This window comes from Acanthochromis polyacanthus, chromosome 16, assembly GCF_021347895.1.
Source record: "Acanthochromis polyacanthus isolate Apoly-LR-REF ecotype Palm Island chromosome 16, KAUST_Apoly_ChrSc, whole genome shotgun sequence".
Classification (NCBI taxonomy): domain Eukaryota; kingdom Metazoa; phylum Chordata; class Actinopteri; family Pomacentridae; genus Acanthochromis; species Acanthochromis polyacanthus.
This window is the reverse complement of record NC_067128.1, coordinates 20,081,717-20,106,498: the sequence shown is the minus strand read 5'-3', so window position 1 is coordinate 20,106,498 and position 24,782 is coordinate 20,081,717. Positions and strand designations below refer to the sequence as shown.

The window sequence follows — 24,782 nt, the reverse complement described above, 5'->3', positions numbered from 1 at the left end:
TGTGTGTGTGTGCGTGTGTGCGTGTGCGCGTGTGCGCGCGTGCGTGCGGACACATGCAGTCAGCTGTACTCACTCACATATAAAACACCCTGGGCACCCCAAAAAGTTATGGGTGTCTCTGCATCTCGGCTCTGAGCCAACAGAATCGCAAAGGACAGCAATGGGAGTGGGAGCATTCTGCTGCTGAATGAGTCACACTTCATACTGATGAAAATCCATCCATCCATTATCTGTACACCACTTAATCCTTTTAAGGTTCCAGCGAGGATAGAGTCTATCCCAGCTGAGTTAGGGTGAAGACAGGGGACACTTTGCACCGGTCATCAGTTTGTCACAGGGCTACATATAGAGACAAACAATCACACTTATATTGACACCTGCGGACAATTTAGAGTCACTGATTAACCTCAGCATGTTTTTGGACTGTCGGAGGAAGCTGGAGTGCCCGGAGAAAACCCGCGCATGCACAGGGAGAACATGCAAACTCCATGCAGAAAGATCCTTGGAAGGTCGAGACGCAAACAAGAGATCTTCTAGCTGAAAGATGAAAGTGCTAACCACCAGGCCACTGAGCAGCCCACAGATGAAAATATCAGTCAAAATGTAATTGTGATGTTTTTGCTCCAAAAAGCAAGAGTCAGTGGAACAAGCATTTAAGTTTATTATAGTTTTCAACTTTTGCAGCTTCTTTTTGGAGTAAGTATATTGGTATCTGTTCACTATGAAATCAGATTTGTTTCAAAACACTCACACAAAGCATCTTAAACATCAAACAAAAATAAGAATTTAAGAGAGAGGCTACTTAGAAAGCTGGCTAAAGTTGACTGGGTAAAAGCTATCTTCCATAGCAAAGCTTAGCTTTTCTTCTAATCTAACCCAGCCAAACGTATGGCACAGTACAGACAACATATAGAAATAATTAAGACTTACCCTTTATTAACCCTGCAGAAATCTAGTATGGGTGGTTAGCAGATAATGAATGCTGAATATTTCTGCTCTGTGTTGTTTTTTTGAACTGCACTGAACAATTTTGAGGAACTCATAAACCAATGAGGACACACGCTGAATAAAAGTGTCCCACGTGAAAGCTGTGAGTAAAAACTGAAGGAGCAAAAATGAGAGCGCTGACAGCGTTACTGCAAAGCTGACGTTGAAAAATAAATTGAGAGAACTGTGAACAAAAAAAAATTAGGAAAACTGTTTACAGTTGTAAAAAATCCTTGTTTGCAAATGACAAGTTTTACTGTTGAGATTACTTTTTTTGCTTCAGTGAGTTTTATTCTCTCTCAAATTCCAATTTTTGTGTGATGTAAAGTTTTGTTTGGTCATTTTGACAAAAAACTGTTACAGTACTGATACAGAGACTCAAGTGCAGGACAACAGAGGCACAGCAGACATGTATTTGGAGTAAAACATAATTTATTTACAAACCATCAGAAAAACTACAGCAGGAAGTATTCCTCGTAAAAAGCAGAACTGAAAAGCAGTTGCCACAAGTGAAACTAATGGAGACACCTGTGGGACTGGTGGGGAAAAAACTGCTATACAAACTTTTAGTCTCAGATAAAAAAAAACAGAAAACAGCTAGCTGGGACTAGGTTTGTCCGAGCCAGGACAGTTGCAAATGAATATACTAATTATCAGGAATATTACTAGATGGGACACTAACCTGGCGTCAGAGGTGGAGGATGTGACAAAATCTGTTTCAATAGTTTTTAAGTGCTGTTTTTTCATCCACCACTAACTGTAAGTGCTGGTGTGCTTACACTATTTAAAATGTGTCAATCCTACATGCCTGACACCAGTATGATCTGTCCCATGGGAACAGGAAGCCTAAGGGAAAGGTCGTGAGTTGAGCCTCCAGACCAGCTGAGAAAATAAAGCACGCAAGCTGCTCAGAGCACCCACTTTAGTATAGGTTCATTGCAGTAAAAAAAAAAAAAAAAGGCTGTTTTTGAAGAAGTGCTTGTTCAGCAACCCTCCCAGGATAAGTTAAAAATTGCCCCCACAGGTGATGTTAATGTTTCTAGTGTTGCATTTCTGCAGTCCAAATGCCTTTAAAATGCCCCCTGCATGGTGCTCATGAGATGATCTGGCAGATCACATGTTAAAATTGTGTTGAAAACTGTGACAATATCAGCACAAATACATCTGCTGCCCAATCATCGGCCACATTTACCTTCATCTGTCAAATACACATCTGCATCACGCCTATGGATGTGTAAGCAGTTTTTATTAGCCTTCATTTGTTCTCATCGACGTTCTTTCAGTGTGCATTTGTTCCTTATCCTCTACCTGTTATTTTTTCCAGACACACATTACATCTCTCTGCCACTAACCTACATACCATGACATAGAACACATAGTGGTGCATATCCCCCTTGCTCCTAGCAGCATACACTAATACAATCTATTGTACCAACATAGATGAGAAGCAAAGGTATAGCTTGTATATGGTACATGTAACACTCCCTCCCCGTTGTCCTCGAACAGGAGTGGTTGTGTTGGTGTAATAGAAGCCGTTCATAGCCAGGCTCCATGAATAATTCAGTAGTGGACCTCATTGCGGGGCTTATTGTCTGGAGACCAGAGGCCACTGATAGATGGCCTCTGCTGCGGCCTTAGTCATGCTGAAGAATCACTAGCCAGACTGAAAACAGGTCATCGCTGCTGACCCCTCAGGCTCCTGAATGTTGCTGCAGCACAGGGACATTTTGTGACAGCACTGACAGTCCACCCTGCAGTGCCACATGCACCACACCAGCCTTTACCGTGAAGGGCACTGTAAGAGAATGATTAAGTTTGAAGCACAAGGTCACAAGGAAGCTTTGGGGATATACTGTGTAGGTGGTATAGACAAGAGGTTCTATCTTCAATTCATGACATATGGGCTGCAGATTTAAAAGAAAGCAGTCACATATTTCATTTTGTCTGTTGTAGCTTAGGCTTGGCAATCATGTTTCTGTTTTACTTGGAAGATAAAGGAGGAGGCATGGGGGGGGGGGAGCAGAATATAAAAGAGGTACCAATGACCAACTTCTCTAAAATCGTACTGTCAGCATATGTGTCACAGAGTCGAACTTAGGAGTGATTGTACCACAGTGGGGAACTTTTATTTATTAATTTAAGTGTCATTTTTATAATTGCATTATTTATGCACCTCCCTGTTAGACTTAAGGGCAGATGTGAGAGGTTTGAGAAAATGCAAAAATCCTTAGCAACTCAGATTAACTCGCCTATATTTCTGGTGAAATATGACACCGTCAGATCTTCATCAGTGGAGTAAATTGCAGTCGCGCCTCATAGTATAGTACCATTCTTTCTTTAATCTGGCTACGTCCTGCAGACACAGGCCTTCTTGGTATCCGCTAGGGATGTGCGCGACTAGTCGTTTAATCGTTTAACCGCCTACTCATTTATTAAACGTTTAGTATTTTACTAGTCGGTTAAACGCTGCGTTAAGCATCATGCACCTTGTTCTTCGCGCCTCTGCATCGACTTCTTTGTAAACAGGCTGAGCAGCCAGGGAGAGAATTGCTCCTCCTCCCCTCCCCTCACACGCACATGTAGCAGGGGGCGGTCAACCTCCGGATGACACGTTCATTTCTCCAAACCCACACCGCCTGTCCCCCACCTCCCTGGTCTCAAGAATTTGTGTGAGGTTACCAAAGTCCGCTGTGATTGCTAGTAGGAAAAACTTACATTTACTGTGGCCAGTATATTGGATGTGTTTGCAGTGTGCTTTGTCTTTTATATGTATAACAGACGATATACTGTGCATATGTACACCATTGAAAGTATGTCAGCTTTATATTTTAAATCTTTAAAAGGGCTGGTACTGCAATTAAGTATTGCAATTCTGTGAAGTTGGAGAACTAGGACAGAATGAGACAAAGATGTTTGTATGCTTGTATTCTACAATACCCAAATTTCACCGCTATAGTTTTTCATTTAAGTTTGTTTTTTTCCATAATAAGTTTTGTTATTCTTTTGTTGTTTAAAATTCTTCCTTATCTTACTGATATCACTGACCAGTTACTGTACCAGTGATTCCATTAATTCCTAGGCCCCAGTGGACAGACTTTGCATCCAAGTTCACATCCCTAGTTGGATTGCTCCTAATGTGTTTGTAGCAGCAGGGTGGAGTGCATATCTACTTAAACTGCACATCTTGAGCTTTCTGAAATATCTTGTTGCTTGTGTCATAGTGTCATATTAGATGATGCAATTTCTGGATGCCTCAACTGGAAAAAATAAACAAGAAGATACAACATACATGGGTAGAACTTACTGTGACTGAGATATGAGTTTTAAAGTGAACGTAATGAAATATCACTTCAAATAACCAAGGATTTATCAGAATAACTTCATGTTAAATTCCCCAAAGTGCTACTAATACACCAGCAGTGCATTGCTATCTTACGTTAACATTAACTAGCTGTTTTGCTTATACATGAAAGGTATTAAAATTGTGCATGCACAGTTTGGCAGTAGTTTCTTTTTTCATCCAGCCGTTTCATTTGATCAGTTTTAGCCTACTGCATACAAACCTTATGGTTCCTCAAAGACAGCGACAAAGGTTTGTGCAGCCTTGCTTTAGGTAAAGTCTCAGTCGTGCATTAGCTGGTGGAGTGCTATCCTCTTTCGCCTCTTATTTTCCATAATAAAACACAGCTCAGCACATCCTAGTGCTGCATGCATAAAGAGGAGCCACCCTTGTGTCAGCCTAGGTTAGTCACAACAAAATCACTAGCAAAGGAGAAATGTCTGTACAGATTTCAGTAATCCCAGAATATTCAGTAAGAAATGAAGAAGAGCCATTTGCACATCGTTTCATTGATCTCCACTGCTGCATTCTGGGCAGTTTGCACCACTAAAGCACAAACAGTCTCCCTGGTATTACAGCATGGCACCGTTTTCATCCTATATATCAACTATGCTGCAGTAGTAAACATGATAAGCTACTGTTAACCTATTTCAGTGCTGCCAGGCGAACCCAAGCAGGAACATCTTCTTCTGTCTTAAATGTTCACAGGAAAAAACACCAGAGACACTGCAACATGTCAATCAACCCCATTTCACAAGCACCACTCACACAAAGCCGAAGATGCTTGGCATTACTTCAATGTACTGTGATACAAGCTCAGAGATGATAGCGTACACACATACACTTGCATGATGTGCACACGCACACACACACACACACACACGCACATATCTGCCAGTCTTCATCCCGTCACACGAGTCGTGTCAGTTGCGTGGCAGGGCTTTGTTAGGTAGTTGACAGAGAAGGTTGCTTCATAAACCCGGCACGAATTCCATCACCATCTCCCTCCCTGCTTTGGGATGAAGAGAAGTGATGATCCAGGGATTTTTTTGCTCCTGCTCCTTCATTAGCTTGCTGTATCACCTTGAAAATGTTGCATTCTGTCACAGAGCCTACCGGGAAGGCAGTGGGCACTCGGAAAAGAAGGAAAATGTTCAGGGAGAACTTTGTAGGGTTTAGCCAACTCCAAAAAATCCATTACCTTTTAAGCTTGGCTGTGCTTTAACTGAGAGAAAGAGAGGGAGAGGGAGGGGGTGGGTGGGGGTGGGGGGTGGGGGGGGGTTTGGAGAGAGAGAGGGAGAATAAGAGAGAAAGAGTTGGAAATGGGTTGTAGAAGGGTCTGGGTAAGGATGTGGTATGTGGAGGGGCTGTGTTTTTTTTTTGAAAGACTGGAGTGTGCATGAGTGCAAGTATCTGTCTATGTATTATGCAAGCAGACAAGGCACTGAAAGTGGAACATCCCAGTCCTCTCTCAACAGCAATGCAGCATAGCTTAGATACTGCACATCACCATGTAAATGCAAATTGCAGTGTCATGCTGATCGATCTTGTAGGCTGCTGAGACTGGGTTGTGTTGGGACCAGTCAGCAGCATCTTGACTGTTGGTCTAGCTGCCCTGTTCTGTGATCTCTCTTTTTGTATGACACTATCTCTCTCATCCTTGTTCTCCTCTTCAGGAGTATTTGTCAAGCTGGATTGTTTGGCTTTCGTTTGACCTACGAGTTCAGAAAGTATTTGCAAATCAAAACTCTGTAACAGGCTTAGCTAACTCCCATGTCTCTCTTTTTTTCTACAGGATGCAAATTGAATAAAAGAATCTCGTGAGAGTGGAAGAAAGGAAGGACACAGAAAGGTGGTGTTGGATAAACTCTTCAACACGGAGCTGGGCGGACAAGTGAAGACACTGATCGGATTGTCTATGATTCTACGATTTCATTCAGCAGACGCTTTTATCCAAAGCGACTTACAGCTGAGGGTAGATACAACACAGTCGTCAAAACACAGACTTGTGAGCACACTCACGATGCTTTAGTACACAGGAAAAGCTGGTTGATCACTGGAGCTACACCCTTTGATTTTTCTTGAACAATCCCGAGCCACCAACACACACATCTCCCTCTCGTCTGTCATTTACCGTCCCTGCAGAGATGCCAATGCCAAGACTGGTGCTGTGGCATTTGTGGTGACGGAGCACAGTGTGTGTGTGCACATCCGGCAAGTGGGCCGGTGGATTGGTACACCAAGTGGCGTTTTCCGGTGGGCGTGGTTGAACCATGCGTCCCTGGGCAGGTTCATGGCGTTGGATTACCCTGGTGCTGCTAGCCTGGGGCACACTTCTCTTCTACATTGGTGGTCACTTGGTGAGAGACAGTGAGCATCCAGAGCGGTCCAGCCGGGAGCTTTCCAAGATCCTGGCCAAGCTAGAGCGACTCAAGCAGCAGAATGAAGACCTGCGTCGCATGGCCGAATCGCTCAGGTAACAACAAATTGAATGTTATTCAAAATGACCTGTTTATGCACGGCAATGCATCTGTGTCAGCCGTTTTCAGTCGTTTCCAGCTAGAATAGTCATTTACCACATAAACAATATCTAGACTGTATTTCTGATTTATTTAATGTTATCTTCATTGAAAAAAGCTGCTTTTCTTTCAAAAATAAGGACATGTCTGAGTGACGCCAAACTTCTGAATGGCAGAATATGTTTTATATTCTAGATTCTTCAAAATATATATTTTTGTTTTTTTATTTAACCTTTATTTTACCAGAAAGTCCCTTGAGAATAAAATAAATCTCTTTTCCGAGGGAGACCTGGCCAGGACAGCACACCATTTCAGAGAATGTGAATGTGTAGTATAAATATAGAAAACAATTAAGACAATTCAGATATATAAATAAGAAATACTGAAACACGTTCAAACAAAAATAAAAGAAGGAAAGAGAAAAAACACATCAGGACAGTTACACACATGGATTACGTTTTCACATGGATTACATTTATTTATATAGCCACCCTTTGTTTGATTTGTGCTTTGTAAACCCTTGTCCTTGCATCAATGAGCTAGTCACCTACAATAGTTTTCACTTTACAGGTGTGCCTTGTCAAAGTTAATTTGTGGAATTTCTTGCCTTCTTAGTGCGGTTGGGACCATCAGTTGTGTTGTGCAGAAGTCAGGTTGGTACTCAGTGACCAGCCCTATTTGACAACTGTTACAATCCATATTATGGCAAGAACCAATCAGCTACGCAAAGAGAAAGAACTGCCCATCATTATTTTAAGAACTGAAGGTCAGTTACTCCAGAAAATTACAAGAACGTTAAATGTATCCCCAAGTGCAGTCACAAAAACTGTACGTACACCCTCTAGTTCCCTGGTTGTCTGATCATAAATCAGCACCTTGAACGTGACATACAGTTAAACAAATGCTGTTGTAAGATTGTACCAGCTGATCAGTGTTCAGTTTAAAAAGCTAATCGGAGGTATGGAGATGCTGTGTGTGACAGGCAAATGGATGATCTGACACTCCTCATCAGATTTTGTTGTGGCGTTTTGGAAGACAGTTAGACATTGTGTGAACGCATTTAACACCCAATATCTTTCACGCATTCTCGCTCTGTGTAACAGAGAGACAGATGATTCTGCCCTTATCTCTGCATGCTGGCAGTCTTTCTCTTTACACATAAACACGAAGTCTGCACATGGGTTCATGAGTGTGCATTTATGTGCAGGGCGTGCAGTAGGGTGTTCTGGTTTGTGCCATATTGAGAGGGAACTTGAGCTTCAGATGTTACCGTTGCTGCTCCTCTGTGATATTCTGATTCACTTTGATGCTGGGCCCTCATCAGTGCGCACAAACATAAAAACACACACACACACGCATTGCTTCAGACAGCTGGTCCCTGATTAAATCCCCTGCTTTTGTAATTATTCAAAATTGGCTCAAAAACAAAGGTGGAATTCATGGCATAAAAAACAAGTGCAGCTTTCAGTCGACCAGTGTCCAGATGGGTCCCCGACATACTGCACGCTTGTTGCTTGTTACTGAGTTTGGTTGTTGATTTGGGACCGAGGGCTCCACAGTTGTTTACTGGGGGAGTACTACAGTGCCTGCTCAAGTCCCTCTCAGCTTTAGCTAAGTATGTGGCAAAGCAAGCCAAAAGCAGGCAACTAGCTGCTGAGGTTAAGCTTTATTAGCTATTCAGTGGCAAGGGTTGGTTTGTCCTTTGTTTAATTGTGTGTGTGTGTGTGTTGTGTGTGTGTGTGTTAAGATACATATCTACCTGTATAATGGGGTCCTAATAGACATAAAGAGATTATTAGTGTATTAGTGGGCTGCCTATCTTCTATGCCACAGTGCCGCCCTTTTCTGTTCATGACCTCCTGTTCTCTGTTTTACGCCTTTTATTTATTATTTTTTGCCTTCCTCTTCCTCTGCATCTTTTCACTACCAAACTGCTGACAGAGGCATGGCACAGAGCCAGACTCCAGCTGGCAGGTTGTCACAGAATGACTGCCTATGTAACAGCTCACTAGCTCATAGATAGACTAGCACCATGCATTTGATGCTTGAACCCAGTTTTGCAGCAGCATTTTGCAGATACGGACTGAGAACATGAGTGTATGACTGATGTACAAGAAGCAAAGCAAGTTCTTTACAAGCACCCATCTGACATAGAGAAGTGACGTTCCATCCAAAGTACCTAACCATCATTAGTGGATTCATTTCTTATGAGTGGCCTCAGAGAGACTTAACCCCATAATATTGACGTGAGACTTGAATTCTTACACAGTAGGAGCCCACTGCATTGTGGATTAATGGTTCAAAGTAGGATTTAACTTGGTTAGTGTTATTACACCACAGTAGCACTTGGTAGATGTGTTGAGCTTTATTGGTCAGTGTGGTGCATTCATTATACATCTAAGGGGATCATGTTTTCATTGACTAATTTACTTTATGACAGAGAGGGATAGTCGTCCTGAACTAATTTACACAGTATATTGATTTTCTTGATTCTGAATTAGTAAAATCGTCGAGAAGACGAAAATATTTAGTCATTAAACTTAAAGAATTTTTCACACATACATATGACCTAGTTTTGAACTGAACTCTCTAATATTTACTGTGCCAAGGAACGCGACAGAGGTTATGTGATGATCAGCGTCTGTCTGTCTGTTAGCAACATTACTCAAAAATGAACAAACGCATTTGGATGAATTTTTCAGGGAAGGTCAGAAATGACACAAGGACCAAGTAATTTGATTTTGGCAGTGATGCAGCTTATAGTCTGGATCCACAGATTTGTTATATATTTCTATATCATTGCAAGATAACGTACAAGTGAACACTACATGAGCTGCCTGCATCAATGTACACCCCCTGCTACGTATTTCGGCCACATGATTCGGTATCTGTGCATGACGTACACATGCATAACACCCTGAAAATTATGCGTGACGTGGTTATAGTCTGGATAATATACGGTTAAATTCACTGTTAATGGAATGTGGTTTTAACGCGGTTAACTCAGTGATACGGCTTATACTCTGGATCCACAAATATTTTTCAAGATTTCATCTGTCGGAAATTATCTAACGACTGAGCAGCCTTGTTGGAGTACTACACTCTGAGTGCTTTTCTGGTTTAAAGAATGTAACTGTCATATGAAATTAATCAGTCAACACGTGAATTCAAATTAGTATTACTTGGCTGACCTACAGGTCCAGTCCAGTTATTTAGTTTGGTTTAATCTGGTTATTCAGACCACTCCTGAGTGATTAGAGTGACTGGCAGCCTGCCAGCCCACCAATCACCCAGCAGCATTAATGAGAGGTGAGCACGGGGTTGAGTTGCTCAGGCTGTCTGGCTCCGCCCTCTGTGCAACTGTCAGTCACCTTGGGCGCACAGCCACAGCTCCTGTAAAAACAATGACACACGCCAGCCTGATGGTGTGACATCGGAGAGAGCAGGGGTGAGAGTGACAGCTGGACTGAGTGATGAGGACTTGATAGATCCCCCAGGCATGCCAGCAGAGGGAAGGGAGGAGGGGACAAAGCAGGAGGCAAAGAGGATGGGAGCATGATGGATGGTGTAAGGTTTGCACTCAGTAAAATGCACCAAGGAGGAAATAAAAGTAAGCACTAAGGGGACTGGAAGAGTTGAAAGAACCACAGTTGTTGCCCTTAACCATTTTCTGTTATTTCAGCCTACCCTGGTACCAACCAGATGAGCTGTTTGCCATTGTACAGTACACTGCTGTACTAAGGCAGTGTTTACATTGATCCAGTGCTACGAACCCACGTAATGTGTTCTGGAAGTTAAAACAGATGCAAAGAATGAACTGAATACACAGTACCATCTGACCCAACTCCAGAGCAGATAGAAAGGTAGGCAAGTTTAGACATTGTTTTTCTATGTGACATTGGAATTGTTTTTCAATAGTGGAGGCCATTGATTATTAGGTCTCATTCACTTGACTTCCATGTGTCCTTGCGTGTTGTTCGGTTTGCTTCTGGCTGTAGGTTGCTGGAAATGTTCCTCTTTACTACGATGTAGATATTCCAGTAAAAATCAGCCAGTTCCAGCTAGAATAGTCATTTACTACATTAATAATGTCTACACTATATTTATCATTAATTTATTGCTATCTTCATTGAAAAAAATGCTTTTCTTTCACAAATAAGGACATTTCAAAGTGACCCCAAACTTCTGAACAGTAGTGTATGTAGTTTGGTGTGATGGGGTCACTGTTCACTCACATATAATAACTAATTTATTCTGTAATAGTTTAAACTCAATGCAGCCCTACCAAGATGATACTACCACAGTTATCCGACCTGAAGTCATATTGACCTGGCCATTGCTTAGGCCCATTCAGAGAAAGTCTACTTCCACTAACAATAGCCCCGTTGCTGAAACTGTCTGTAGTCGGGACATCTCTGTCAAGTAGGGCTCAGAGCAGAGCTAAATCGCTCTAGATGTACTGAGGCACTGGAGCATGCAAGGCAAGAATTCACCAATCAGAATCAATTTACTTGGAATTACACAGTTTGAGTTAGTGGACATAACATAGACACATCAAATAAAAGAGGCAGATGCCTTAACTGACTTGACATAAGGCAATACTTGTGCAAACATAAAAAAAAAATCATATACACACATCTAACAATTCCTAATTATTCATTGGCTGCTTTTAAAATGGAGCAGTTGTAGCAGATTTTCATGGTAATAAGTGGCTTACGGTATTCAGTCATCTGTAGCATTCACTATTCTTTTCCCACAGCCACATTCCTCTGGTTTACTACCTTGACTTATTGGAGTCAAGTGGTTTGAGATACTGAGTTACCAGACGTGGCTGGAACATCAGTGACCGGTCTTTGATGCATTGTACTGTACTGATGCACAGAAACACATGTATATACACACGCATGGTCCATCTTAATGTGAAGGCAAATTGTGTGCATGTTGTCCCTGTTTAACCACACCAGAATGCTTTACATCTCCATCATATCAATGATTTTCAGCACAAAGGTTTTCATTTGAACTCAGCGACAGAATATCCATCCATCCATTCTCTATACACCGCTTTATCCTCAGTAGGGTCGCGGGGGGTGCTGGAGCCTATCTCAGCTGACTCGGGCGAAGGCAGGGAACACCCTGGACAGGTCGCCAGTCTGTCGCAGGGCTACATATACAGACAAACAATCACACTCACACTCACACCTACGAGCAATTTAGAATAACCAATTAACCTCAGCATGTTTTTGGACTGTGGGAGGAAGCCGGAGTGCCCGGAGAAAACCCACGCATGCACAGGGAGAACATGCAAACTCCATGCAGAAAGATCCCAGGAAGGCCGGGATTTGAACCGGGGATCTTCTTGCTGCAAGGCGAAGGTGCTAACCACTACTGCACTGTGCAGCCCGCACCTGTGGCGCACACATACTTCCATTTTAAAATTTAATATTCTGCGCCACAGAATGTTAAATTTTAAAATGGAAGTATGTGTGCGCCACAGAGCCTCCTGGGCCCCTACCATTCACACTGCTCTGCCTATCTCTGGTCAACCAGTGAACTTCATAGTCACCTGGTGCAGGAGTGGGAGCCAGTGGAGGAAAAACTGGAACAGCATGTCAGAGGAAAGTAGGTTGCATAGTGAACCTCACCTGCTTTCAAACTCAGCACTTGAATCGGATGGGGCTCATCACCCCTTGCTTTGATGGCTTGTCTGTCATTCTGCAGTATCCTCCCTACACCTTTGGGCTGTACCTTCTTTTACTCAGAGTTTTTCTCATTTGCTACCACTCCTGTATTGTTTAAGACGCTGTTGAATCCAGCTATTCAATTTCCCATATATACTTTTTTTGGTTAAGAATGCTTATATTTTGCCAGCACTAACACTGTAAATATGAAGAGTTAAGGCCTCTATGGCGTGTGCTAGCTACCCTCTATGCCTTGTTGCCACTCATTGCTCTGTGCTGGTCTTCCTCAAGAAGATATAATGTCATTTTTTTCACTGTTTTACCAGCACCTAAAACGCCTGAAAAATGATGTCACTTTATAAATAGTCCTACTCCCTGCACAATAGTGTAACTAACAGGTTCAGGTGTGGCCTTTTGGGATAGCTTGTTGAATACATTTTGAACAGACCTTGCTATGAGGAGAGATGATACAGCTGATAGTTAAGAAGGAAATATATCTGGGTCTAATTTCAAAACGCCTGGCAGCTGTAATGGACACCATGGATTGCACAAAGACAACAAGCCTCATTTCAAGACATACACTACCATTCAAAAGTTTGGGGTCACTTACAAATAACTTTATTTTTGAAAGAAGTTTTTGTTCAATGAAGATAACTTTAAATGAATCTGAAATACAGTCTAGACATTGCGAATGTGGTAAATGACTATTCTAGCTGGACACGGCAGATTTTTAATGGGATATCTGCATAGTGGTGCAGCTGCCATCACTCCTGTGTTCTAATGGTACACCGTGTTAACTGATCTTGTTGAAAGACTAATTGATGATTAGTAAACCCTTGTGCAGTTATGTTAGCCCATGAATAAAAGTGTGAGTTTTCATGGCAAACATGAAATTGTCTGGGTGACCGCAAACCTTTGAACAGTAATGTACATAATAATAATAATATATAAATGATAATAACATAATAATACATAAATGTCCATGATGTCTCTCAGGTGTACAAAGGTTTGCCATTGTTCATTACCTTGTTACATAATGTAGCACAATGCTCAGTTAGCGCTCAGTGAAGTGGGAGACCATGGCTTCTCAGGGACCAAATTTTGAACACTTAAATCTAAGTTGTGCAGCAAGAATGGCTGCTCTAACTTTAGAAGTCTCATTTTTATGCTTGCCAGTGACTGATGTTCCTTATTCATGGAGCAAATTGAGTTTGTATGCCATGATGACTCATTAATATGTCCTTTGCAGCACTTCACCAATGCCCCTGAGCATTTTAGCAGTTTCAGATGTAATGTTTTTGTGCAGAGGAATTGATCTTGTATTATATTTTTCACTATCTTTTTGTCATGGCTGATTTGAACTGTTCTGAGCATGTCAAAGTTCCCATCGGTATTTTCATTACATGCATGCTGTTATTATTCATAGTTCACTGACACAGAGCTGTGAAATGTCAAATTATATCTTTGCATTTATCTGTGAGAAATAATTGACAGAAACAGAAGCTATACAGTTGGAACACATCTCATTTTATATGTAAGCACTTTAAAATCGCTCATTACATCACATGAAATGAACTCACTTGCTGACCAAGTGACATTTCAATTGTAAGGAGGAATTGGGTTTTGCAGAACTGTGAACTGTAAATTTTCTGACTTCTGCACAATGCTGCTTTTGAGCAGAGCTCTCTGTCATGTGTCTATCATGAGTCACTAGTGACCTATGCACATGTTTTGTTTCACAATAGACCTTTTTGTCTCATTTCACACATCTAAGAAACAACCGCCTAGTGCAGCACTAATGTAGCATACAGCATGTGCAGTTATCACAAGGGGTTTCCACTGTTGCCACTGGTAAAAGATGAAAGCACAGCAACAATTTATTACATAATCTATTTACTGCACTTGAATAGCTTTGATGTAATTGTGCTTTTTTAAAATGGTAAGTTTATTTATATATTTCTTATGAGCCCCTCAAAATTGAATCTGTATCTACTTCAGTGTTAAAATGTTAGCCCATGTAAGTATTGCATTACAAACTCACCAGCTGTACACATTTGCGCTTTATTGATACATTAACTATGATCAAAAGAAAACAATTAAGGCTTTATAGTTATAGTTATGCTTTTTTTATTCCACCAAGGAATGTGGTGGAGTTATGTGATGATTGACGTTGGTTTATCTGTCTGTCTTTAAGCAAGATTACCCAAAAATGGAGGAGCAGATTTAGATGAAATTTTGAGAAAAGGTCAGAAATGACACAAGGACAAAGTGATTCGACTGTAGCAGCGACGCTGCTTATAGTCTAGATACACGGATTTGGAATGATTTCTCTTTTATTGCGAGATAGCATCACAGCGTCGTTATTGCTGCGATAACAAGTGAAGGCCTACGACAGCTGCCCTGTGTTCAGTGCAAGTTCATTTTTGTTAGTGGGTACATCTGTATTAAATGGCCACATTCTATGTTGTTGTGATTTCTGGTCAGCAATAACTAATAAACCAATGCTGAATTTTTATTTATTTATATTTTAAATGCTGCATTTCTGACATTGCCATATGGGTCAATGAACAACCTTGGTGGAGTATAACCTTGAGTGCTTTTCTAGTTTTTTATTTGCTCTCCACATTTAATCACAAAATAATGCCATTACACCATGAGTTGATGTTCTGATCACGGACCGTGGATGTTCAGGATAAAATTCTTGAATGAATTTCAGAGAAGAAGATGCTTTCGACTAGGGCTGGCCCGAATAGTGGTTTCTGGCCTCTGTGTGTGTGTGTGTGTGTGTGTGTGTGTGTGTGTGTGTGTGTGTGTGTGTGTGTGTGTGTGTGGAGGGGGGGGGGGGGGGTGTTAGTAGTGGCGGCGGCTTGTGACAAAAGTCAAAAATTCAGATCCTTTTTCATTTTTAGAAAGTTCTGGCCAACATTTCCTGATGACAGATTGAACCCAGTGGAAACCGACCTTCGTTGCCTTCGTTTTGTCTTCAGCAGAGGTCTTCAGCATCTTGTCTTGTGTTTATGCAATGAAGTGAAGCACAACATCAGAGTCGGCAGCCACCCGGCCATTCGGGTGGTGTTTACAAACACGAATGGAGGAGCCGAAATGAGCCGAAGAACACGGCGGGATGAGCCGAAGTGGGCCGAAGGCGCAGGGAAGAGACGAGCTCCGAATATTTTCGTCTGGGGGGAGGAGGGAGTGATCACATAGACATATGTGTACATGTTATAGACATATGTACGGTATATGTTTATGTGATCACATGATGAGATGAGCCGATGTAGGCCGAAGGCGGAGGGAAGACCGTAACGCCACATATTCTTTCCGTCCCGTAACGTCCGACGGGGGCTGGGGGGGCGAATATTCGGATACCAAATTAATATCCGGATAGTGCCGTAGCGAACGAATATCCAGATATTCGGGATATTTGGGTCCCGCCCTACTTTCGACACAACAAAGGTGGCGAGAGATTCAGTACATAATCTTGAACTCATCATAAATAAACTGGTAAAGGGCTTCAAGAGGCTGCACAGAAAATTTGGTAGTATTCACTACACTGTCAGTGGTGAAAACAACAATATGCCAGCCTTCACAGCTCAGTTTCTACTGCTATGTATTCAAGTTGAGAAGTGAGAATGGAGTCATCATAATAAGATACAGTTCATATCACACTAACCAGTGGGTGTTAGAAACACTCCCACCACTTTGTCAAGCTCCTAAACATCATTTGTAATGTAGTATAAATATAATGCAACACCTGTAGTATTTCTGGACAGGTTTACACTACCGTTCAAAAGTTTGGGGTCACTTAGAAATGTCCTTATTTTTCGAAGAAAAGCAGATTTTTCCAATGAAGATTAGAAAACCCTTGTACAGTTGTGTTAGCACATGAATAAAAGTGTGAATTTTCATGGAAAACATGAAATTGTCTGAGTGACCCCAAACTTTGGAGCGGTAGTGTATGTAAAGCCCAATTTCCATTAATAGTAGAAGAAAATTTTGATAAAAACACCCAAACGAATGGTGCATGCAACCAATGAGAAAAGATTGGTCCAATGATTTTGTGATCCAGCAACTTTTAGCTGTCTGCTTAATCAGTGACTGAAAGTAGGTTTAGTTATCTTATATTGTTTTGTTGTATAAATTTGCAAGTAACAATGCTGAACTTCTCGGATACTCGCTTAGTTTTATGTCATTGAAAGTAAAATATTTGTGGGTTTTACTCTTATTTGCTCTAAGGGAGCAATTTAAATTTTATGATGGGCATGATTCATCTCCTTTGTTTTACTCAACCCTCTTGTCATCCTGTGGGTCAAATTGACCCGTTTTAAAAATGTGGAAAAAAATATATGTATATATTTTCACAGTGAAAACTTCCACATTTTCAAAATTGTTTTAGGAAATTTTTGAACATTTTTGGTGAAAAAAAAGCAAATAAAAAAAATGTTTAAGAACATTCAGAAAAAAATCAACCAAAATCCAGTGAATTTTTGCTGTCAAATTTGGGGATTTTTTATTTAAAAACATAAAACTTTTGAGGGAAACTTTTCAGGAATTTTCTTCCTGAAGATTTTGCAAATTTTTATAGATTTGGGGAAATTTTTTTCTGAATTTTTGGACTTTTTTCAGACAAGGCAACATCATTTTTGGTAAGGACAACATGAGGGTTAACCCATTAATAAAAAAAATTCTGCCTTTGCTAATAATGAAAATTGTACTTTCTTGGAGCACAGAGTGTGGTTCATTTATCTTTCTCAGTAGATTTTTTTGTCTCCTGACATACAGTTTTACAATTTCAGCAGAGTGTATCTGCTCAGTAGGCTAGTTTTGCACTCTCTTCCCTCTATTCATGTACTATTGTGCCTATGCTCACAGGTCACATCTACTTGTTGTGTCCCGCAGGATACCAGAGGGTCAGGCAGAGGCTGGGTCCTTGGCAGCAGGGAGGCTGCGCTCCCTGGAGGACCAGCTAACCAGAGCCAAACAAAAGATCCACAGCTTCCAGAAACTCACTGGAGATGGTAAGCAGGGCAGGGCCACATAAAAGATTACACTGACGGATTTGGCACAGACTTGAGAACTACAAAAGAATTGATTTTGAAAGTGCGTAGGTTGACTATACGTGGAAAAAAAAATAGTCAGCAGCTTTGGCCTATATTGGCATTCTCCAGCAAGTCTATTGTTAAACCTGCTGCAGCTGAGCAGTGATGGTGGCAGGGATGTGTTGCTGGATGGGCAGGGTCATGTGTGTATTGGTCACTCCAAGCAGTCATCAGAGGGGCAGGAAAGCTGTCAAGTGAGCGGGAAAATGTGTGAATGAAATGGAAGCAGTGTGAATGCCTCACTGGCAGGATGGAAGAGTGAAAGGAGAGAAAATAAAAAAAGGACATGTGAGCGTGGAGGGCAGCACAGGGTCAGCCTTTCCATCTTGCTGCAGAGGAAGAAAAAGCTAAAAATACCCTTCAGCTTTTTTCCACAAGGGAGAGAGTAAAGAGAGAGTGCCAGATAGGAAGGCAAAAACGAGCATTTTCCCTCACCACCACCACCTCCTTCCCCTCCTCCTTGAGGCTGTCCTTCCCTTTCCTCAAGTTTTTTTCTGTTTCTCTCCATAGAAACCTAAGCAGGCAGCTGTGTTGTCCATGTAGGTTACTTAACATTGTTTCGCTCAGTCGGGGTGTAGAGTTCCTTTCCGTGTGACAAAAACATGAGAGCGAGCCATGATGCACAAAAACAGTGATCAGGTGTTACTTAATGAGGTCAAAGTTACACCCAAAATTGAGTATGAAAGAAGAACATTTGCATGGTTGTGTTCCACGACCTTGCTTTCTGCCAGTAGGTTATTTATATTCACATCATCTGATACTCAAACATTCTTGCAGACCTCCTGACTTTCTTTCTTACCTTGGTTCTTATTGCTAAATTCTCACAGGCAGGCTTTGAAGTTAACATCATTGATTCATTGTTTTAAATCATACATGTGCCTCAAATCTTACACGAGCTTAGTATATTTGTTTTGTTGTGAGCCATTAGGTGTTTTGTGCTGATCTCTCTTGCCCTCTCCGTTGTAGGCCCTGGGCCGACACAGGAGGAGATGCGGAGGAGGGTTGAGAACGGCGTGAAGGAGTTCTGGTACTTTGTTCGCAGTGAAGTGAAGAAATTGGCTATTGTTGAGCCCAGCGACCGGCAAAAATATGCTGACACACTCCTGCAGGACCTGGGACACCAGGAGAGGTAGGCATGCTTGTGTGTGTGTGTGTACATACAGTGCTGTGAAAAAATATTTACCCCCCTACAGAAACCTTTGCCTATCATTGCGAGACAGCGGTACAGTGTCACCGTAACTATGACAACAAGTAACCACTACATCAGCTGCCGGCTAATGATCACATCCTACTCCAAATCGACCGCTGTGGACTGAGCAGCCTTGGCGGAGTACTGCGCTCTCTGAGTGCTTTTCTTGTTACGTATTTGTCACACCTAAATGTTTCAGATCATCTCGCAAATTTGGAGATAGCATAATGACATCCCAAGAAAACACTATCCAGCCCCTACTGCTCTATGTAAAAAAGCTATCAGTCTACCAAATGAAGAAATTCATTTGACAGTTGGGTTCAGTTTCACCAGCCCATGCCCATATATGACTACTGCCAGGCTTGTTGAATCTAAACATCATTAAATAAAATTTGTCTGGCATTGTAACGTATCCAAAGGGTCTCACGTTCTAAAGAGACTAAAGAACAGATGAGAAACAGAGTCAATGACATGTATTAGTCTGAAAAGAGTTTCAAAGCCATTCCTAAAGCTTTGGGACTTCAGACAACCACAGGGAGAGACATTATCCACAAATGGAAAATCTTGGAACAGTGTTGAACCTCCACAGGAGTGGCTGGCCTGCCCGCATTTCTCTAACAACACATCAAAATCTCATCCAGGAGGTCCCAAAAGAACCCAGATGAACATCAAAGGATCTATAGGCCTCACTGGTCTCAGTTAACCTTCTTAAGATCCAACAGTGCGAAATGCCAATCTGTGAATTTCTCAACTGGTGTTTCATGCAGGAGTGTAGCAGCTGATCAAAATGTCAAAAGTGTTTTGTTTTTTTTAATTTCAGATTTTTTAAATAGTGAAACTGAAAGTTCAGGACTCAAACTGAGTACATCTGTGAGGTGACAGAATATTAAACGTCTGCTGATAAGCTGTGACTGTGTGACAGCTCACCTGTCTAAGGTGAAGAAAAGCTCGCTGCTGTTTGAGCCTGATCGGCCCTTTGTCCATGCTGGGATCATTTGAAGTTAAATCTAGTAAATGAAGTTAATGCTGTTGCTCCGTACATAAATGCACACAGCTCTCTCTGTTTGGAGACACTCATGGACCCTACTGCTCTCTGATGCTGCAGATTTGTAATAAACTGCGGAGAACTAGTCCTAAACAGCTGGAAACTAAACTGCTGTACTGTGATGTGAAGACATGTAGACCTGCTTTAGATCCTGGTCCGAACTGATCCGCTCTATGCGATAATTGAAATGTATAAGATTTTAATTAGTTACCGGTGCGGTTGTTCACTGTGTAAATGTGTGCAACTCTCTTTGGAGACACACACATGGATCCTGGTGTAGGTCTGGAAAAAAACTGAGAGCAAATAGTTCCAAACAGCTGGAAAAAAAAGAAATTCCAGATCCATTTAACGTCTTGTGGGGAGAAACATCCTTAGACTACATTCATGATCGCTATCATTATTCTTTAAGCTATTTGTGTCTGTTTTCATCGCAGTATGGTTTTATTGTTGCGGATATTATATTTTGTTGTCTAATAGATTTGAAATTGTCGAACAAAGTGTATGAAAATAATGTGTTGTGATTTTCTTCACTAAATCATGTCACACAACAAGTGCGTATCTATACAGTCAGTTTACATGTGTGCTGTGTTGAAAGTTATACGGAAAGGTGACTTTGTCCGACATAGTAACATTGCTGGCGTGACTTTTTTGGAGAAGTGACCAGGGTGCACATTAACACATGCAGCTGTTAAGTTGCTGTCAGATAAACAGAACAGGCTGCACATCTGAAAGGGGTTATAGGCAAATACAGCTGACACCAAATAAATCATTTAAAAAGATTTTGAGAATTGATAAAGTCATTTGAAAGACTTTTAAAGCAAAGAAATCCAAGCATCTTGTGCTTGCTTAGAAAATGATTCTTCAATTGTTTAAACAGCATTTTCAGCTGATTTATTATAATGAACAAGGAAGGACGGAGGACAGACTGTTGATGTTACTAGTGCCACTGGATTGTTCTGTGAAATAGGTTAGGAATCCTGATAGCACTACATCCTGAAAGCAACACTTGCAGTATTTGCTAAGTAATAAAAAGCAAAGGTCATAGACACTCCCACTCTGTCATCTGGAAGGCAGCTTTTCACACAGCTGAATGAAGAAAAGCCCGGTGTCACTTTGCCAAGTGGTTCCACTTTAATCCTGCTGAAGGGGCTTACAGAACCCATTGTCTTGGTCTTTCTTGCCTAAGTAGCTTTCCATAGACTGATTCTGCACCCCATACACAGCATGTATACATACAAATATACTCACAGATACTCGCATGCGTCTGCTTTTCATTTAGGACCCGTTCCTTCAGATTTCTTAGTATGTCCTGAAGGCACAGGCAGAGAGAGCTGGCATAGATAGGAGCAGAGGTGGGGAAAGCAATGAAATGTTTTAATTGAATTAATGCATCACTTCCTTGTTTATATTCTGCTCAAGAAACATTGTAAGGCCCTTGTCTTGAAAATTTTCTGAATAAAATAAAACTTTTGCACATTCTAAAGTATGCCAGTACTACCCTGTAGTCCCTCCAAAATTAATAACTGCATTACGAAGAGCTTTTAGTTTCATGAGGTCATATTGGCAGAAATGGCTGAAATAAAGTGTAAGTTCATGGTGATATGCCAGAAAACAGTGATTCAAAGTTCAAATGTTGACAATAGGTAGCAAAGCAGATAAAAACATGTGCCTCTACAAAGGAATATGTCACAGTAAAGTACTGATTCAGTAATAAGTATTACATCACAGTGGATCTTGATATTTACTCTCAGTGCAAACTAAGCCCAAAACTAAAATACTCCAGTTGACTTTCAAAATGAAAAATTACTTTAGGTGCTCATAATAAAAGTTAAAATCTTAAACAAATGGGCAAGCATCATCTGCTAATGAAGATGATTTGGTATGAACAAAAGCTCCAGGAAAAGTACTCCTGTAACCGTCGTGATCTGATATTGATTTTGGAAAGAATGGATTATTGATTTTTGGGAAGTGAACATCCAGTAATTTCTTTCGATTAGTGATGAAATCATTGTTACGTGTTTGAGAGATGGAGCAACTTGTAAGTTGCATTACACAATCTGTGCTGCAAACTTAAGCAATGTGTTGCCTGAACTGACATTAATGTTCAAAAGTTTGGGGTCATACAGACAATTTCATGTTTTCCATGAAAACCCACACTTTTATTCATGTGCTAACATAACTGCACAAGGGTTTTATAATTATCAATGAGCCTTTCAATGCCATTAGCTCACACAATGTAGGATTAGAACACAGGAGTGATGGTTGCTGGAAATGTTCCTCTGTACCCCTATGTAGATATTCTATTAACAATCAACCGTTTCCAGCTAGAGTAATCATTTACCACATTAACAATGTCTAGACTGTATTTCTGATGAATTTAATGTTATCTTCATTGAAAAAAAGTGCTTTTCTTTCAAAAATAAAGGCATTTCTAAATGACCACAAACTTTTGAATGGTACTGTATATAACTGTTGTTTTTTTTGTTTTTTTTTAGAAAATGACACTCTGCAATAGAAATTACAATAGAAAAACACAACAGAGAGGTTTGGAAGATATTCAGAAGAAGAACAAACCCAATACTGAACATATTTAAACTGTCAAACTACAAAATGTAACCAAGCTTTCATCGTGCAACAAGATGGGCAGGAAGGCAAGGCAGGTTTTGTGTCATAAGCACAGAAAGGCATGAAAACAAGGCTCAGTTACAAAATGGTTAAACAGCACTCACCAAAAGTCTCATGTTTTGTCATAGAATGGTGCATTGTAGGGCTTAAGGACAATGTCCGTCTTTTGTCTCAACTGACCCTGTGATGTTGATGCTGCAATCTGAACCTGAAACTTTGTGTCTGCTTCCCTGTTGGTGCAGTATCAGTACGGGAAAAACATTGCACAGCTGCAGCCTTAGCATCTGATTATAATTTGACAATTGGAGGCAACTTATGCGAAAAATCACTCATTTACACACGCACACTTTGTGCAAATTCAGGACTTCATGTCTGTGCAGTATTCCTGTCCTGCCACCATATCAATGCATTTCTCAGCCAGCCAGGTTCACGTTGAGCTGTGGCTCAGGTGGTAGAGCGGGGTAGGCAGTTCAGTCCATGGCCTTTTCACATGTGGAAGTGTCCTTGGGCAAAACACCGAATCCCAAGTTGCTCCTGATGACAGGCAAGCACCTTGCACGCATGCTCTGTCTGTTAGTGAATGCAAAACACATTGTAAAGTGCTTTGAGTACCACTAAGGTCCGTGGAGGGGAGTTTGACATCCATGCATCCATACTCACACTGTGATTCCAGATTCAAAACAGGGCAATGAGTAGTGACACAGTTTTGGTTAGCGCTGTTCACTGTTGAAGTGGGACGTGTTGCATTCATCCGCTTTGTGTGTGTCTTGGCATGTGCCACTGAATATATGTTTAAGAACTCTCAGTTATACAAGATGTGACTGATTCGGGTCAAACAAGTGAGTAATGAATTAAGCTTGCATAAGCGTGCGTGCGTGCGTGAAGGAGGTGAGGATAGTAGATGGAGAACAGACAAAGAATAGAGGAAGTCTATCTCATCATTTGTACTTATTAAACGTGCCCAAGGTTCATTCTGAATTTGGGAAGCACTGTTTTAAGTGCTGTGTACCTGCTGCCTGGAACTCACTGCAGAACACATTGAATCTAAAGGAAACTGTATGAAACATTTTGTAGCAGCTACTCATCACACTGTTTGTTGTTTTAATGTGAATTCTTAATACTGTTGCTTTTATCTAGCATGCATTCTATTTATTTTGTTGTGTGAGTTGATGTTGTCTGTTTTAGTTGTTGCAATTTTAATGTTTCCTCGGCTGCTGTCTTGGCCAGGCTTCCCTTGAAAAAGAGGTCATTGTACTGGCCTGGTTAAATAAAGGCTAAATGTAAAAGAAAATGTTTTATTTCAGTTGATATAATCAATAATCATCAGTAATTTAATATTTATTAAGGCATGCAAGTAATAATTTTAATAGTAAAACAACTATGAAAAAAGATAAAATCTAAAAATGTACGCCAAAAAGAAATAAGAATAAAGGAATGATCTCACTTTCATGCATGTTTAGAGTGACTGACTGACTAGAATGATGGAGTGCCACTTTTTGTTTGGGCAGGCAGTGTATAAAAGTACATGTTCAGTCCATATCCATACTGCCTGACAGGTGAATATGAAAGCGTTATTTGAAATGGATTTGCCTCTCTTTACATGAACATTAAGTGAGTTCTTTAATACAAGCAACAGGCCCTGGTGACTGCTAAACTATAACATGAGTGCAGTGCAGCAGCTTTGACCTGGTCACCGTCCATGCGCATTTGGGTTTTACTAGTTTTCTTTATTTAATGTCTATCAAGGTGAGATCATTCCTTGATTCTTATTTACTTTAATTTGTATGTTTTTCATTGTTGTGTAAGCATCACAAATCTGCATTTTGATAAACGGGCTAAAGTGCTTAAAGTCAAAATATGGTGGTTATATTAAAATTGTGGATACAGTGCAATTAGGACAAGCAGTTTATTTGTGTCAGGGCAGTTAACCTTTTCCTGGAGTCTTGTCGCACATTGTGAATGACTACTGAGGGAATTAGTATCGACACGGGGTACAGAGGCCCGTTTACAGCAACCATCACTCCTGTGCTCTAATGCTACATTGTGTTAGCTATGTAAAACATGAAATTATCTGGGTGACCCTAAACTTTTGAACGGTTGTCTATATGTAATTCAATGCATTTATTTCAATGTGAATCTGACTAAAGTTGTGAACTTTGTTCATTGTCTGTAGGTCTATCATGACAGACCTGTACTACCTCAGCCAGGCCGACGGAGTCGGTGAGTGGAGAGTGAAGGAAGCTAAAGACCTGTCGGATCTGGTCCAGAACAGAATCACCTACTTACAGGTATCTACTGAC

The 24,782-nt window shown here is 40.9% G+C and overlaps 1 protein-coding gene across 3 annotated transcripts in view; it reads left to right on the top strand.

Annotated features, from left to right (window-relative positions):
• Positions 1–24,782, top strand: part of fut8b (fucosyltransferase 8b (alpha (1,6) fucosyltransferase)) — a 113,989-nt gene that overhangs the window by 59,472 nt on the left and 29,735 nt on the right. For 2 of the 3 annotated variants that reach the window (XM_051960736.1, XM_051960737.1), the window contains exons 2-5: positions 6,123–6,803; positions 17,424–17,542; positions 18,590–18,752; positions 24,656–24,770. In XM_051960736.1, the coding sequence (XP_051816696.1) occupies positions 6,601–6,803; positions 17,424–17,542; positions 18,590–18,752; positions 24,656–24,770 (600 nt within the window). In that variant the 5' untranslated portion in view covers positions 6,123–6,600. Of the gene's footprint in view, positions 1–6,122; positions 6,804–17,423; positions 17,543–18,589; positions 18,753–24,655; positions 24,771–24,782 lie in introns of those variants that run through there. The other variant, XM_051960738.1, reaches the window with a different exon arrangement.